This window comes from Drosophila tropicalis, unplaced genomic scaffold, assembly GCF_018151085.1.
Source record: "Drosophila tropicalis isolate 14030-0801.00 unplaced genomic scaffold, ASM1815108v1 contig_158, whole genome shotgun sequence".
NCBI classification, from domain to species: domain Eukaryota; kingdom Metazoa; phylum Arthropoda; class Insecta; order Diptera; family Drosophilidae; genus Drosophila; species Drosophila tropicalis.
Window position 1 is genome coordinate 6,786,008 of NW_027172602.1, and position 16,463 is coordinate 6,802,470.

The 16,463-nt window shown below is 34.4% G+C and overlaps 2 protein-coding genes across 2 annotated transcripts; both read left to right on the forward strand.

Moving 5' to 3' along the window:
* The first annotated feature begins 2,638 nt into the window (after positions 1–2,638).
* On the forward strand, positions 2,639–11,228 carry zyd (sodium/potassium/calcium exchanger zydeco). The gene is given in 9 exon segments (XM_068302964.1): positions 2,639–3,733; positions 8,624–8,797; positions 8,871–9,058; positions 9,122–9,308; positions 9,376–9,456; positions 9,516–9,669; positions 9,671–9,993; positions 10,200–10,301; positions 10,367–11,228. Coding segments are annotated over 9 exon segments (1,581 nt in total). The 5' UTR covers positions 2,639–3,699; the 3' UTR covers positions 10,705–11,228.
* A 395-nt stretch (positions 11,229–11,623) lies between these two features.
* On the forward strand, positions 11,624–13,787 carry LOC137586955 (sodium/potassium/calcium exchanger 5). Its single transcript, XM_068303163.1, has 6 exons — positions 11,624–11,815; positions 11,880–12,074; positions 12,144–12,331; positions 12,413–12,599; positions 12,693–13,064; positions 13,133–13,787. The coding sequence occupies exons 1-6, from the start codon at positions 11,761–11,763 to the stop codon at positions 13,477–13,479; spliced, it is 1,344 nt and encodes a 447-aa protein (XP_068159264.1). The 5' UTR covers positions 11,624–11,760; the 3' UTR covers positions 13,480–13,787.
* The last annotated feature ends 2,676 nt before the right edge of the window (positions 13,788–16,463 follow it).

Genomic DNA, 16,463 nt, shown 5'->3' on the forward strand with positions numbered 1-16,463 from the left:
CTTCTCTCACCACAATCTATGTCTATTTGGTGGTTGTCAGATAAGCATTTTGACCTCTTGGTACATAGCCTGATAACTTCATTGAGAACTAATGTCACGTACAGATGTACATATGTGTGTATGTATGTATGTATGTATGTATGTAGATATCTTGTCTTGTTCATCTTGTTGTCATATTTGTTAGATGTTTTAATTGTTGTTAAACTAAATATGTGTCAAGTAAATTGTTTTACATTTATACTAAATGACTAATGATAGGCATCTGGTGGACATGCATTTTGATAAGATGTTTAGATTGTGGGTAAACTGAGAAATTTTAAAGCCTGACAAATGAAATGGGGGTGGGGGTGGAGTTGGCGTGTAGAGTATATTTAAAAAATGTTTCATCTATTAGCCAACTACAATATGTGCAAGTACACCTGCACGACTTTTGACATTAGTCTAATTATAAAATCTAATGAGTTGATTAGTTGTTTTAGCCAGCTTTACTTTTTTACCAACTAAGTTAAATTCGACCCACTTGATACCGTAATATTACTTGAATAACACGCCTATTAATTGTTAAACAAGTGTTTTTCTAATATTTGATATTTTGTTTTTTTTTTGGCAAATGGAAAATCTTTACGCACAACATGTCGTATGCGTTACGAAAAAAGCCAATAAACTTAAAGAATGCTTTGATTGAGTTTTGAGGGTTAAAAAGTAGATAGTTCTGTGAATCTTTTGCAATTCCTTTCATATAGAGTAATCATTGTGTCGGTGTATCAAATTTGTTAGTTTTTGAATATCTTTTAGTGCGACAAGGTGCCAGAGGCAACTGGCCAATTTGTATTAACCAATTCTCTCAATATGTAGCATTAAATGGCACGAGTCCAAGCCAAATGCTAATTAGTTGATCGCTCTACCATGACTTGACCTCTGCTAACTTGGAGTATCAACTTAAATCGATCAAATCCAAATAATACAAAAAAAAAAAAAAACCAAAAAGGAAAACTATAGAGATAATAAAATATATAGAAACATACATACATATACATATAATGAAAAGTCTACCATCCCACACATACCCAAGCAAACAGCCACCCACCCACCTATACACACACACACACACTCATACACATATACACATAGTATCTCTCTCTCTCTCTGGTGTGGCATGCAATCGGCTTTTGTATGAATGTTTGTATTAGGCACATAGTCTATAGTCTAGTTAAAAGTCATACAAATATATCTCTACATACATACAGTGGTGGTCAGCGTGTAAGCCCCTTTTTTTTTTTTGATTTTAAATTTGATTTTTTCGGCTCCTAAGAAACTTAATGAAGAAATTTTTTCAGTTATTTGTTGGTTATTGTATTTAGAATCTGACACGTAATTATTGTCATTCCAGCTTTCGACGTTTTTTTACAGGTGCGTTTGAAAAAAAAGCTCCCCCAAAATGTTTGACAATAGTTTAGCCCGGTCATTTCAAAATCTTTAATATTATAGTTAGACATGTGTATTCTTTGAAAAAGTTGTAGATCTAGGTAATCTAAGATAAACTGCATACCAAAAATTTTCATTTTAGCCCCAGTATTTATTTTGGGGTCTATCGAAATTTCGGGATTTTGTATGTAATTCTTGAGGTCTCTTTGTTTGGCGACGTTTTACGATACCAATTTAAACTTAAGTATTATTTTCTTATTCTAAGTATGAAAGTGAATTGAATTTCCCGTCAAATGATACATGTTTCATAAAAATCCGACAAAAATTAGATTGATTTCATCACCCATACTTAAAAAAAACCAGGTAAGCAAAATTTCCCATACATGCGTGCAAAGAAAGAGACGGAGGATGTGTGGGAAATTTTGCTAGTTCTAGTCTTTTTTTAAGTATGGGCGATGAAATCAATCTAATTTTTGTCGGATTTTTATGAAACATGTATCATTTGACGGGAAATTCAATTCACTTTCATACTTAGAATAAGAAAATAATACTTAAGTTTAAATTGGTATCGTAAAACGTCGCCAAACAAAGAGACCTCAAGAATTACATACAAAATCCCGAAATTTCGATAGACCCCAAAATAAATACTGGGGCTAAAATGAAAATTTTTGGTATGCAGTTTATCTTAGATTACCTAGATCTACAACTTTTTCAAAGAATACACATGTCTAACTATAATATTAAAGATTTTGAAATGACCGGGCTAAACTATTGTCAAACATTTTGGGGGAGCTTTTTTCAAACGCACCTGTAAAAAAAACGTCGAAAGCTGGAATGACAATAATTACGTGTCAGATTCTAAATACAATAACCAACAAATAACTGAAAAAATTTCTTCATTAAGTTTCTTAGGAGCCGAGAAAATCAAATTTAAAATCAAAAAAAAAAAAAAAGGGGCTTACACGCTGACCACCACTGTATATAGATACGTACGTATGTACATTTCTATATATATATATATACTATATACCACAATACTCGCATTGTCACCAGTGTATGTACATACATATATAGAGGATGGTACCTATATACAACTGCAAATGTTCCTCTATAGAATAAAAAGCAAAAAAAAAAAAAAACAGAAAAAACAGAAAAAAACCAAAAATAAATAAAACGACAAAAAAATCAAGCTCAGCTCTCATGTGTTCTACGGTTTTGGACCTAAAGCGCTCCAAACACCGAATCAGAATTATCAGTTTAACGTCAACGTCGGCGGCAACAAGACAATACCAAAAACAAAAAAACCAAATAATACAAGAAAAACAGCAAAAACAACCACAACAAATTTAATAAAACCGAAAGAAAATCTATTAAAGAAACTAAGACCCAAAAAAAAAAAAAAAAAACCCCGCAAAAAAAAACCCATTAAATCTTAATAAATTTTTAAAAAATATAAAAAATAAACAAACGAAAAACCAAAAAAAGAAATACTCATAAAAACAAAGCAAAGAATGCGCCAAATTTGTTGACAAGTGAGAAAAAGTCATTGTGGTCAGGTCAAAAGTCGGTTAACAAGAAGAAGCGTCGGCATTTCTTTTTTTTTTTTTAAATCATTTTTTTTTCATTTTTTGTATTTTTTTTTGTGGTTAGTTGTTATTTTTTTTATTTTATATGATTGCCCCTTGATTTATGCCTTAAGATGCATTAAGTGAGACATCAACTCGGCTACGGACAAGTGTGTGTGGGTGTGCGTGTGACTCGTCGTCGTCGATTTGATACTCGTCTTCGTCGTGATCGTGTCACTGTGGATACATCTCCAGTAAATCCCACAATTGAAATCCATGTATTATGTATGTATATTTGTCCCGCTCTTTAAATCAACCGCGCGCGCGTCTCTCTCTATCTCTCTGTGTGTGTGTGTGTGTGTAAGTGAGTAAGTGAGGCTAAGCCGCCACCGTTACCGTTACTGTCGTTGTCGCCGCTTTTGCCGCTTGCCTTAGAAGAAGGAATGAAAAAAAACGAACCGAAATCAACACCATATTGAAGTGGGATCCGCCCGCAACGGTGAAGGGAGAGCAGGAGAGGCAAGCAGGCGCTTGTGTGTGCTGGAGGAAGTGTGTGGACGGACACACTGAGATTTGAGATATTTCTTTCTTTTTTTTTTTTTTTTGGTTTTTTTTCGTGTGATCCGAGATTCTAGATTGAGATTGCGTTTCATATAAACGTCGCAGCGCAGTTTACGAGTGTCCATCACCACTACAACACCGTGCAGCAATGGAAGACTATTGGGGTCTTAGCAGCACTACGGGTACATAATCCAAAATAAATAATAATAATAACATCACATAATACAACAAAATTATAATAAGAAAAAGCAAAAAAAAAAAAAGGCACATAAACTAGCTAACATAACCTAGAAGTAACTTTCAACTCAACTAGGACTTGAGTTCCAATTAAACAAAAAAATAATAATAAAAGAAGAGGAATCAGCAACTAAATCAATAAAAATTTAATAAGGAATACCTTAATTTATTGTATTTTTTTTTTTTTTTTTAAGAATTAACCAATTAATTAAGGTTTAAAAGTTGAGATGTAAAGCCATAAAATGCTGTGCGTGTTCCAATTAATATTGTAAAATTGTGCTTTAATTAGTGACGTCATGCATATATGTACATATATACCGTATATCTATACGGTATATGTATGTATGTATGTATATGTATCTACATATAACTTAAGATTTTATTGTTGTCGGCTGGAATAGATCTTTCTATTTGGTAGCTTGCCCCCCTTTGGCTCAATTCCTTATACGAAAACATTATACTAAATATATACATACATACATATACATATATCTATCTACATATGTGTGTTTGTTTGTGTGTGTGTGTGTGTGTGTGTATGGACCTCTTCATCTCTGTACTTGTGTGTGCGCGTAAACTAAAGTATATGGATCAATTGTCTAAATTGGCTCATTAAGTGAAACTTAATGACATTTACTATGCACAACAACAACAACAGCAATAAATACAGCAACAACAACAACAATGCCGCTCTTCTTGTTTGTTGTTGTTGTTGTTGTGCTTATTTGTTCAGTTAGTTCTTTCCATCAATTTTTTTTTTTTATTCTCGTCTTTTTTTTCATGCAAAATTGTAATTTTTCTAGATGACTTCATTTGTACAATGCGGCTTAATGTTGTTGTTGTTGTTGTTGTTTGTGTTGTGTGTGTGTGTGTTTGTTTTTTCAAAACTCAATTTATTGAATTTGATGATGTTCAAATCAAACTGAAATAAACAAAGTTTTAAGCTAAACAAAAAAAAACATTTCATCAAAATTCAATAGAAATTGCTAAGCAAATCAAGCGTTAAAATCTAAATAGACCAAAAAAAACAAACTAAAATAAAGCCAAGATCAAAGCTGACAAAGCCAAAAGCTGTCAAAATAAATTAATTGAAAATTTAACTAATTAAGGCCTAAAGAAATTTCCTATATACATATGTACATACATATACAAATATCTCAAACTGTTTGTATATATGTATCTATTAAACATTTATTATATTTTAGTTTCATCTCAAATTTAGGTATTATTCTTTAGGTACACATAAACTTGCAAGTTAAACAAATAATAGATTAGCCAAGTAAGTCTAACTTACTACAATGATATATACCCACACACACACACATTCATAAAACGCTGGCACACACACAGACACAGATAGATGCGCCAGATGCGGATCTGAATACTGAGAGATATACAAGCGGAGCCAAACTGAGCTGAGATTTACTTAAACGGTATACAAAAGTCATATTAAAACGCATTGTGGCGTTGATTTTGCTTACTTTATGTACAAAAAAATAATGTATATGTATATATATAATAGTAAATAAAGCAATATATACATATATACTACCATGTATAGTCAATAGATCAGTCGACATATTTGAGAAGCTTTGCAAAAGAAAAACCAAAGTAAAAACACATAGACCTCAAGGCGTATACGTGTTATTGATATCAAAACCTATAAAGGCATATAAAATCATTTAGATATTCTATATATTCTGACATCTCTGCAAAAACCGGCAGAATAAAAGTCTTTTAAACAAGAGTTTTCAACGCACAACATGGCGTATACGTAATATTACTAGAATGCTTGGCAAGAATGAGTAATGCTAGCAAGTACCGTTAATTAGAGAGAATTTTACTTTTGTATAAGGCCCGAAAGCGATATTTACTATATGCACCATTGATTTTAATTGCTTAAACATTACCTAAATTCTATTACTAATTCTCTTTCTTTACCCTGTCTAATTTCTGTTGTATGAAGGTCTGTTAGTTTGTAAAGTGCTTCAATCAGACCACTATAACATATGTATATGTTGATATAGCCTACGAGAGCTTTATGTGTAAAGTATATAAAAAAGGTAGAAATGTTTCATTATCATTAGAAAGGTTTGATAATAGTTTTTTTTCCAATATCTGCCTGATGGGCCCTTCTTTTGACATCATTAACAAATATTAATTATTATAAACTTAAGTTGACACGATATGCAACTGTCTAAGCTATAGCCAAACCGATATGTATATATATGTATAATATGTGTATGTATATACATATATGTAAGTAAAAGTCACAATCTACAGACAATTGTAGAAGTTTTACTGTTTATGCGTTTGTCATTCAATTGAAGTGAATTTAATTTACTTTACCGTGATTGAATTTCATGTTTTCTTTTTCTTTTTCTTTTGCTGTTATCCATGGTAAATTTATTATCATTAACAGCGGCAACCGATGCCCTGCAATTGCAGTTTGCAGCTTCTGGTCCAGCTCCAGCTTCACCTCCAGCTCCAGCCAGTAAATGTTGATTAAGGCATTATGCGGGCTGGTCTGTTGGTCGGTTGGTCAACAAGAAAATGTGTGTTTGACTCAATTGACCCCCCCCGCCTTAAAGGGTGTCGGAGTGAGTGAGAGTGCATAAGATTGAAAGTGATCTGAGGCAAAAAAGTGTGTGTGAAAGATCATCATAAGAAATATTTACTAACGACTTTGACCTCAATTGTTTTTCGAAATGTTATAAGACATTCAGATTCCAAGCTTAAAGACCGAACAAGAAATCCGCAAATAGAATTGAAAGTTTTTTTTTTGTATATGTTAACTATTGAATGATCAGTAGCCCCATATGCCCTTACCTAAATCCGGCTCTACATCATTATCCAGTTTTTTGTTTCTTTTGACTGTGGCAGACCAAAGGCAAGATATTTTTGCCGCCTTAGCGCCAATTGAATGTTATTGCTATTGTTCTTAGCTCCATTTTTATTTTTAATTGTTATAATCGAATGGGACTGGGGGCTGCCCTAGTCTGCTCTGGATACTCTGACTGGTGACTAGGCGGCCTGGTTGACTGATCGTCTGATCGTCTAAACGGCTGGAAAATATTGATTGGGCTTCTGTTTTTAGAACAAACAGCATGCGTCGGTTATTTCAATCCAATTTGGATGTCAGCAACAGCATCTTTATATCCATTGTTTCCGGTATCAAAGAGCCACACACTCTAGCCTCTGCCCGACATCCTAAATTTGGATAGTTTGATGATCGATGATCAAGTACTTTGACACCATTGTCATCAGAGCCATCGTCATCGAAGGCAATTATAATTCAAATTTCGTAAATATTTCTTATTCTTGATACCCTGCATGTCAAGGGCTCTTATTATATTAAAATCAATAATTCATTAAAACATTAACTAGATTTTAAATGATTTATTAATTGATCTTTAGATATGGACAAAAGATCATGAAAATATTTCAAAGAACTTTTATTTACAGGGTAACTAAAAAGTCGTTTCTTTGGTATATTTTGTAAAGTTTCGATGCTTTTGCTTACGATTGGATTGGCTACGGGCATCATCAGTAGGGTCTTTGGGGGTATCTGTCCAGTCTTGCGTCGGGTCTTGCAGCACCGCTGGTTCAGTTCTTTAGCGGCGCTTGAGACTGACGCAAAAAGAAAAGCGCATAATTTCTTTTTTTTTTTTTTTTTTTCTAATTTTTTGTTTTTTGTTTGTGAACATTTTGTGGCACATAAATAAATTAATATAAACTTGTGTGGCTATTATTAGAGGAAATTTTGTGTTTTTAAACGTATCGAAAGATGAAAAGTGCGTATAACCAATTAATCCCAATTAGCCGATCACTTATCAATGATCTATGTGTGTGTGTGTGCGTGTGTGTGTGTGCATGTGGCTGTAGTGTGAATATCATAATTATAAAATTGAATTAGTTTGGTTTATTGTGTGTTAAATGTCTTGCCCTTTTTATTAGTTTTACTCTAATTGAGATGATTCGGTTTGTTTTTCAATTATTGATTGAATGACAGCTAATTTCTAAACAACTTACATAAATATTGTTGAATTTTAAGCGCTTTTTGACTACTATATAAACTCAAAAACCTTGCCAAGATTTGCAGCAGTTTTTGTAATAAATGTAAATAATATTTATTATAGATTTCTGCAGAACAATGTCTGAAATTTAAAAATTTTAGAAAAATGTGAAAAATTCATCAACTTAAAAGCTGTTTTATATTCCAACCAAATGTGCGTATGGAATAAAACAAGTCCTTGAGGTTTAGAAGAATATTCGTCCAAGTATTCTCCCTTTCGTTCTTCATAAGCCTTCTCAAGTGATAACTGCTATCAAAAAGTAAAGTAAATAGTCTTATTTTTTACATTCGTTTCCAATTTTCAATATTTACATATTGTAAGGATCAAGCATCCGCCTAGGATTCAGGATTTTAAAATTTTGCCCTCTAATGTAGGCAATAGTCTGGAAAAGTACTTACTGTACCTTCTGTAAGCCTTGTTTATAAGCATTGAGAACTATTTTTTCTTCTTGCACACAAATGTGAATTCTTTACTATTCTATATTGTCTATTGCATACTTCAGGGCGCAAATGCTCCCACAATACTTCTGAGAGAATAAGATACCAAAAAAATATGTTTCAAAAGTTTGACACTGGTAATATTTATACTAATATAGAGATATTAATAAGAACTCACCGTTTTTTTTAAATAAATATTAATTTTTAAACGAATTAGCTTAAGACTAAAAATTACTAAGTAGGTAAAGTTTCTTTGAATATCGTAAAATGTGCGCCTAAAAGATGGCAATAAAATTGATAACTTTTTAATATGAAATTACAGATGCAAATTGTACTCTGCCCGCCATTGATGATTTCCCCAGAGATCTATTCTCGGAGGCGCAAAGACAGTCCGGTGCTGTTGTACTTCATGTTATAGCCAGTTTATATTTATTTGTAGCATTAGCAGTAGTATGTGATGAGTACTTTGTGCCAGCAGTTGAGAAAATATGTGCAGGTAATGTCGAGTACACTCTCTCTTCTGCTTCATTCTGTGATACAATTTGTGATCCTTTTTCCAATGTTTATAGCACTCAACATGTCCAACGATGTGGCGGGGGCCACATTTATGGCTGCAGCCACATCGGCCCCCGAGTTGTTTGTCAATGTGATAGGCACATTTATCACAGAGGGTGACATCGGTGTTGGCACCATTGTGGGCTCGGCGGTTTTTAATATTTTGGCAGTGGCCGCCTGTTGCGGCATTGGAGCTGGAATGGCAAGTACCTCAACATGGAGGTAGAGAGAGAAACCCTGTCTGATTTGAACTTGATTTTTATAGACTATACCATTGGATTGGTGGCCATTAACGCGAGACAGCATCGCCTATGGAGTAACTGTGGCCATACTCATCTGTGTGATGCATGACGAGCGTGTCGAGTGGTATGAGGCATTAATTTTGGTATCACTCTATGCTGTCTATTTGGCAGTTATGTATTTCGATAAATCGTTTCAAAAGTGCGCCAAAGGTAAAGTTGCTTTTTGTGTTCTTTGTGATAGTAAATGATCAGAAATTTGATAAATTTTCTCACACAGGTGGCGTTAAGCAGGCACGTTCTCGCAGTCGATCATCCAACTGCAGTATACACACAAAAAATAGTAATGAAAAGGACCCAGGTAAAAAAAAAGGATACGAAATTTTTATTGTAATCTCTCATTATTTGGGCACTTTTTAGAGCTTGCCGATAATCGGATATGTCAGAATATGGCTAGTATACAATTGAATGGTGGTCTCAATAATGATCAAGCCAAAGTGGCAACAGCAACAACAACATCAACATCTCCACCAGCAGCAAGTGCCGATGGGGGAGGCGGTGGTGGTGGTATAGGTGACGGGGGGTGGAGGCGCAATTCCATCTATCTCCGCCTCAATTGACAATGCCGATGCTGAGGCCCAGCAGCAAGCAACCGATGTCATCGCTATACCCGAACAACAGGAAGAGGGCTATTCCCTGCTTAAATATCCCAAGGACAAGAGTTGCTTTGCCCAGTTTACTTGGCTCATTATATGGCCCATACATCTACTATTTCGCATAGCCATACCCGATTGCAGGAAAGCCAAAAATAATAGAATCTTTCCATTGACCTTCATCATGTGCATTGTCTGGATCGGATCGCTGTCTTATGTCGTAGCGTGGATGATAACCATAATTGGTAAGTTCCCAAGTCCATTAGATTGCGACACATGTCGTATACGTCATGCTACATTACGTATACGACACCCTTCCCTTTCTTTTTGTCTTTAATGTGATTTTACGATTCGAAATCAAATCGATGACCCTTTAAAAGAAAAATTTGTTTCTCTCTCTCTTGAAATTTTTTGTAGCTTAAAAATACTTAAATGTTTTTTGTTTATGCAGGTGATACACTTAAGATACCCGATTCAGTGATGGGAATTACTTTTTTGGCCGCCGGAACAAGTGTTCCCGAGGCCGTTTCCAGTGTGATTGTGGCGAAACGCGGTAGGTTTCCCTATGGATATCCCGTTTATGTCTTCAATTAACGGGTTTTTTTTCGCGTTTTATAGGTCACGGATCGATGGGCATTTGCAATTCAATTGGATCGAATACATTCGATATACTTCTATGCCTTGGAGTGCCCTGGCTAATCAAGTCCGTTTACTTTCCCATACAGCCGGGTCAGAATTACGTGGCCATCAATTCCGCCGGATTGGAATATTCGGCCATTACATTACTGTCCACGCTATTTCTGCTCTATCTGACATTCTCGACAAATAAGTTCAAGCTGGACAAAAAGGTGGGCACCGCGTGCCTGGTCATGTATTTGGTTTTCATGGTATTCGCCTCACTCATCGAACTAAATGTGTTCTTCCGCGTCAATTTGCCCACCTGCGGACGATCATGAGTGCAATCGAAATGATTAATGGGAATGGACTCAAATTTCCACACACAAAAAACCAAAAAAATATGTTCCAAAAACTCCAAATTTAGATTTGCATGCGATGAAATCAAAGAAAAGAAAAAAAAAAAAAAAAAAAAAATCCATTAAAAAATTTTCCAACAATTCCCAACAACAAAAAATACCCACAAAAAAAAAACAAAAACAAACAAAAAAAAATCTAAGTGCAGTCGTCGTTTTAATTAATTAATATGTATTTTCTGTTCTATCCTCTATCTACCTTGGTAGTTGAGTTACGTTATACGTTATGCTGTTATTGTAATAATACTTTTTTTTATTACTATTATTATTATTATTATTACTATTACTATTATTAAAGTAGACTTTTTCCACGACATTCGGTCGCAGAAGCAGAAGCGCGGTGATCAAAAAGAAGACAAACCAAACAAACATCAACAAAACAAAAACCAAAACCAAACAAATTCAATAATGTATTTATACGATTAATATATGAGATTTAACAAAAAAGACACGCCCCCAAAACAGGCCAAATCTTCCATGCGCCATCATCAACACATACTTATATGTCATTATGATCCATTTAAGGGAATAATGGGTGAAAGGGTTTCATTGTTTCCTATGTTTTCAGCAAAAGTCAGATCATGGGCCTTTGAAAGATCGATAAGTGAGCAGCTTGTTTTGATATCGATAAATCAACATAACGGTATGCACATGTTATCGAAAGCGTATTATCGTTAACGCTTGGAAATTCCCATGCTTGCTGGTATTTAATGGACAGCGAAACATTTCTTTTTAAAATCAGAAAATCCAACAACTTATACCTTCGATTTTAAGGCACACTGCCTTAGCTTTTAGGGTTGCCTAGATAAACACAAAATAAAAAATCAACATGGCTTTGTGATAACTTTTAGACCATTGAATTGACAAATCTGTTAGTTAACAAAATTAATTCACTTGCCTTACGTTGACCATATACATATATCAAAATTCCCTGTAGGATTTTAGTTTATTGTTTGGGTGGACATTGAATATTCCCGAATTATGTATTTTGGTGGTGATACCAATTTGCAGAGGCTTCTCAGAGACCATGGTTTCGGTAAGTAATATATTGGTCCTTTTCTTTTTGAAGTGAGCAAACATTAATATTAAATTCACATCAGATCATTTGGACTTTCGAAGCGACGATGAGGAACTAAATTGTTCAGTGCCGGCAATCTTAGAGTTTCCCAATTTAATGCGAAAGAAAAGCATTTTATCGACAGTCATTTGCTTTTTTCTTAGTATGTACCTGTTTGTATTTCTTGCCATTGTATGTGATGATTACCTAGTACCAACTATGGAGAGATTATGTTACAGTAAGTCCAATATCATTCTGCATATGCCATTCGTGTGAATGGGGCTTAAGGCATTTAACATGTTACTAGGTCTCCGATTGACATATGATGTGGCTGGGGCCACTTTCCTGGCTGCTGCCACCTCAGCACCCGAACTTTTTGTTGCTTTTGTGGGCACATTTGTCACCCAAGGCGATATTGGTGTGGGCACAATTGTTGGCTCATCGGTTTTCAATGTCTTGGCCATTTCTGCCGTTTGTGGAATTTTCACTGGAGTGGTATGGGCGATTGGCTTTTAAATTGCTTCTTCAATTCAGCATCATCTGCGTTTCCTTACAAATTTTAATTACATATTGCAGACAGCTCAATTGGACTGGTGGCCAATAACCCGGGATACCGCTTGGTATGTTATATCCATATTAACCTTAACTGGTGTGCTATGGGACTCTTTGGTTACTTGGTATGAATCTGCAACTTTGTTAATATTATATACGATATATTTGATAATGCTGATATTTGATCGGAAACTTCAATCCTGCTGTCGAAGTGAGTAACAGTTACAAGAGAGAAAGAGAGAAAGAGAGAGAGAGAGAGAGAAGGAGAGAAAACTTATTACCAATTAACACATAATTTTTTTAGCACTCGAAGAGGAACAAGATTTGATGGATGAAGATCCAATGACACGCGAAGAACAACCACTTTTGACATTTCGTGATCATGTTTGCAAGAAGCCCGATCCGGAGGACAGTTGGGTAAAGAAGGTATGGTGGGCAATCCAATACCCAGCCGTATTCATACTGGCCTGCACCACGCCCAGTGTGCGTACGATATATTTTATTAGCATGCTGGTGGCCGTGATATGGATCAGTGTGATATCGTATCTGGTGTCTTGGTTTCTCACCATTGTGGGTTATAACATTGGCATTCCCGATTCCATCATGGGTCTCACAGTTCTGGCCGCTGGAACCAGTGTGCCGGAAGTTGTTTCATCGTACATAGTTACCAAAAAGGGTAAAACACGGCATTATCTGCGTCTCTCTGACATATTTGATGTCATTAGTTTTGTTTTTAAATTTTAGGCTATGGTTCGATGGCCATTTGTAATGCGATCGGCTCCAATACCTTTGATATCTTCATCTGTCTGGGTCTGCCATGGCTACTTAAATGCTTGATCTCTGGAAGCGCTGTTGTCATCAATTCAAAGAGTTTAACCATAACCACAGCTTTGCTGCTGGTAACGGCTTTTCTACTCTATTTGACCTTTGCAGCAACCAAATTCGTTTTGGGCAAGGTCGTTGGATGGATCTCGCTTACCACCTATGCCGTTTTCTTGATTGTTTCCTGTGCCATGGAGATGATTCAAACTACAAAGCGAGTGTGCGACATTGAGGGGGAATATTCCTACTTGAACAAAGATGCAAATTAAAAAAAAAAAAAAAAAAAGGGAAACAAACAAACATTTGCCACCATCGACCGAATTTCTAAATGATGAGTATTGGTTTAAAGTGTTTTAAACTAATTTCAAATACGTACCGATGATTAAGTCAAAATTAAGTGAATTTGACGCAATATACGCATTTGGATAAGAGACAATTTAAGAGAAGACACACTATAACTACATATTTATGAAATGTCAAACGTATTGGGATCATTACTGTTTGTTGCAATTCTACAGAACAATTCTATGAAAACTGTAAAATTCAGACTTACATATTCAAAATATTAAGATCAAAATGAATTTGTTTTAATTACACAATTAGCACATCGGGGTCACCAACTCCAAACTAAAATTAGTTTAGCCATTGCCCCACAAAGTATGCAACAGGACACATAACTAACACGTAGGGGTCACCAAAATTTGTAATTGCTTTATGCCCTTAGATCATTTGCATAAATAAATAAAGAAAACCCAATATGGAAAGTGATTTTCTGAGCAACACGTCGGGGTCACCAAAGTGTTTAATTGCTTCATAATGGCATTTTGGGACATTTACTTACATGTAGCTTCTATTCGTCGACAAATCACGCCACTAACTCCCCAAAATATGCAATAGAGAAAGTGATTTTGCCTGTAAATAGTACAATCAGTTTGAATTCTGTTAAAAATCTTCATTTTTCTTCTTTTTTTTTTTGGCAATCTTAAGATTGATAGAGAGATATAGGCAGCTACCCGAGTATTTATTGTTCACCATCAATGACGTCAATTAGGAACGCGTATGACATCAAGTCATGCCAGAGAGATACCTCTTGAATTGTCATTGTCATTGGTAATTCACATTTATATTAAGTTCTAATTTATATTATTGATAAGAAATATAAAATTGATATTTATATGGATTTTTTTAATTTCTTAACAGACATCGATTGAATGTTTCAGCATGGGACTCCCAATCGAAATACTTAGATATAAAGAAAAACCTTTCAACCAACCAATTCGATGGAATAAAAACTAATCAGCCATATTCAGCCATTAGCCAAGATTTTTAGGTACTTAACTAAGAAAGTATTTCCGAATTTGGTAATGATTAGATTTAAACCTAATGATGATGGAGTGTTAATACATATAATGTGTGTGTGCGTGTGTGTGTTAGCAATATTTATTATCAGGTAAACGTGCGATTATATTATATATGTTAGGTTTGGTACATATATACGATCCATACTCGTTTTGTGTGGGTGCTCCTTGTCGCCAAAGTCGCCACTGGATTCAAGTGTTTGGGGTCCTTATCTAGATCGAACTCTCACTTACGGTGTCCAGTTTCAATTGTTTTGCCTGATAATCGTGTCCACTTGAAAATCGTTGTTGTTATTGCTTTTTTTTTTTTGGAAGAAAAGAACAAATTCGAATGACATCATGCTATATATATATATATATGTATATAAATATAGTATATAGTATATATTCTTTAACTAGTTAATTTATGAACGAAAATTCAAATTTAATTGTAAAATTAATTTTATTATGCCTAATCAAATTGTAGGGGCATATAGATTAGCATGATCGTATTACTATCAAGCATTAGGGTAAGCCGCCTCGAGGCTGCACACTGCTAAAACTATTTGGGAATTACAAACGGCAAAAGCAGGAAATAGATTTTATCTATTCTCAGGCGTTTTGGTTATTAGCTTGAGATTAGGCTCTTCTTTTTTTTTTCAAATATATTTCATTATTTTTATGTTTATGTCAACAGTCACGAGTTTCCATAGGCGATTAGATTGATACAAGGAAAAAGACGATCCTGCTAAAAATGAGAGTTTGAGTTAACCTAACCTAGTGCCACATAAGTTATGTACATATGTATGTATGTCGTATTCGAATAGATAATTGTATAAATTCTAGGGGACACTAACTGATAGGTGGCTGGGGGGGCAAGGGCAAGTCTCAAAGTTCCAGTTAAGTCCCAGCAGTCAAAATGTCTATCAGCCTTATAATGTCACCTATACACAATGTGCAGCTTATCAATGCCATAGATATTGATGTATTTATATATTGATATATATACATATATACTATATATGTACATACATACATGGGTATGTACATACCTACTTTTCATATGTGTGGCTAATGACTACGCCATTCTTTAGTTCATGACGTATTTAACAGCTGCCCAGGCGAAAGCGTCATATGTATGTCATATGAAGAAATTCAAGAGCTTAATCAAATCAAAATTGAAAGTTTAAAAGATTTAAAACCCAAGAACAAAAAAAAATAATAATAAATATCTATATCAATATAAGGAATGAACCGGAAAAGTGAATTAACTTCTACTCATGGTCATATAAGCATTATTCAACAATATTTGATCTAAATTGAAGATATTGAAGTATTAGTTTACCTGAGATTTCTTACGATATGTGCATCATATAGTTGGCATTTTTATATTAAATCTGTGACCATATAAAATCAATTAAAACTTCATTTTCTTTCTGTATGTAACAAACCTCTGATCAAATGAAATATACCCTTCATGTTCAGTTATGCTATTTTCGGCCATTTATGAATGGAAAATTTTCCCATAATTGAGCTCTATGAATGGCAACATATAGAATTTGAAGTGGGGGGGTCTATATACATACATACACACACTTTGATCGGTTGAAAGCAAGCTAAACTCTAGAAAACTGATACCCAATTTCGAGATTATCTATCAATCATCGTTAATGATCAATTTTTTGTATTAGGGGAAAACAATCTACTAATTTAGTAACATTTAAATGTAACGTATGTCAAAAATTGTAATGTAAAGTTTTGTTTATTTACTTTTTAATAGCAACAGCAATATACTTTAGAGAGAAAGAGATAGAGAGATAGCCATAGAAAGCGTGTGTAAGGGATGGGGGACAAGTTAATTGATTTTACGAGATCAACTTCAATTAAAATGGATCTACAAAATCGGGGAATCTTTT

Coding starts and splice junctions, on each gene's coding strand:
- LOC137586955 (XM_068303163.1), top strand. CDS start 11,761: ATGTATTTTGGTGGTGATACCAATTTGCAGAGGCTTCTCAGAGACCAT. Junction 11,816..11,879: donor TCTCAGAGACCATGGTTTCG/GTAAGTAATATA, acceptor AATTCACATCAG/ATCATTTGGACTTTCGAAGC. Junction 13,065..13,132: donor GTACATAGTTACCAAAAAGG/GTAAAACACGGC, acceptor TTTAAATTTTAG/GCTATGGTTCGATGGCCATT.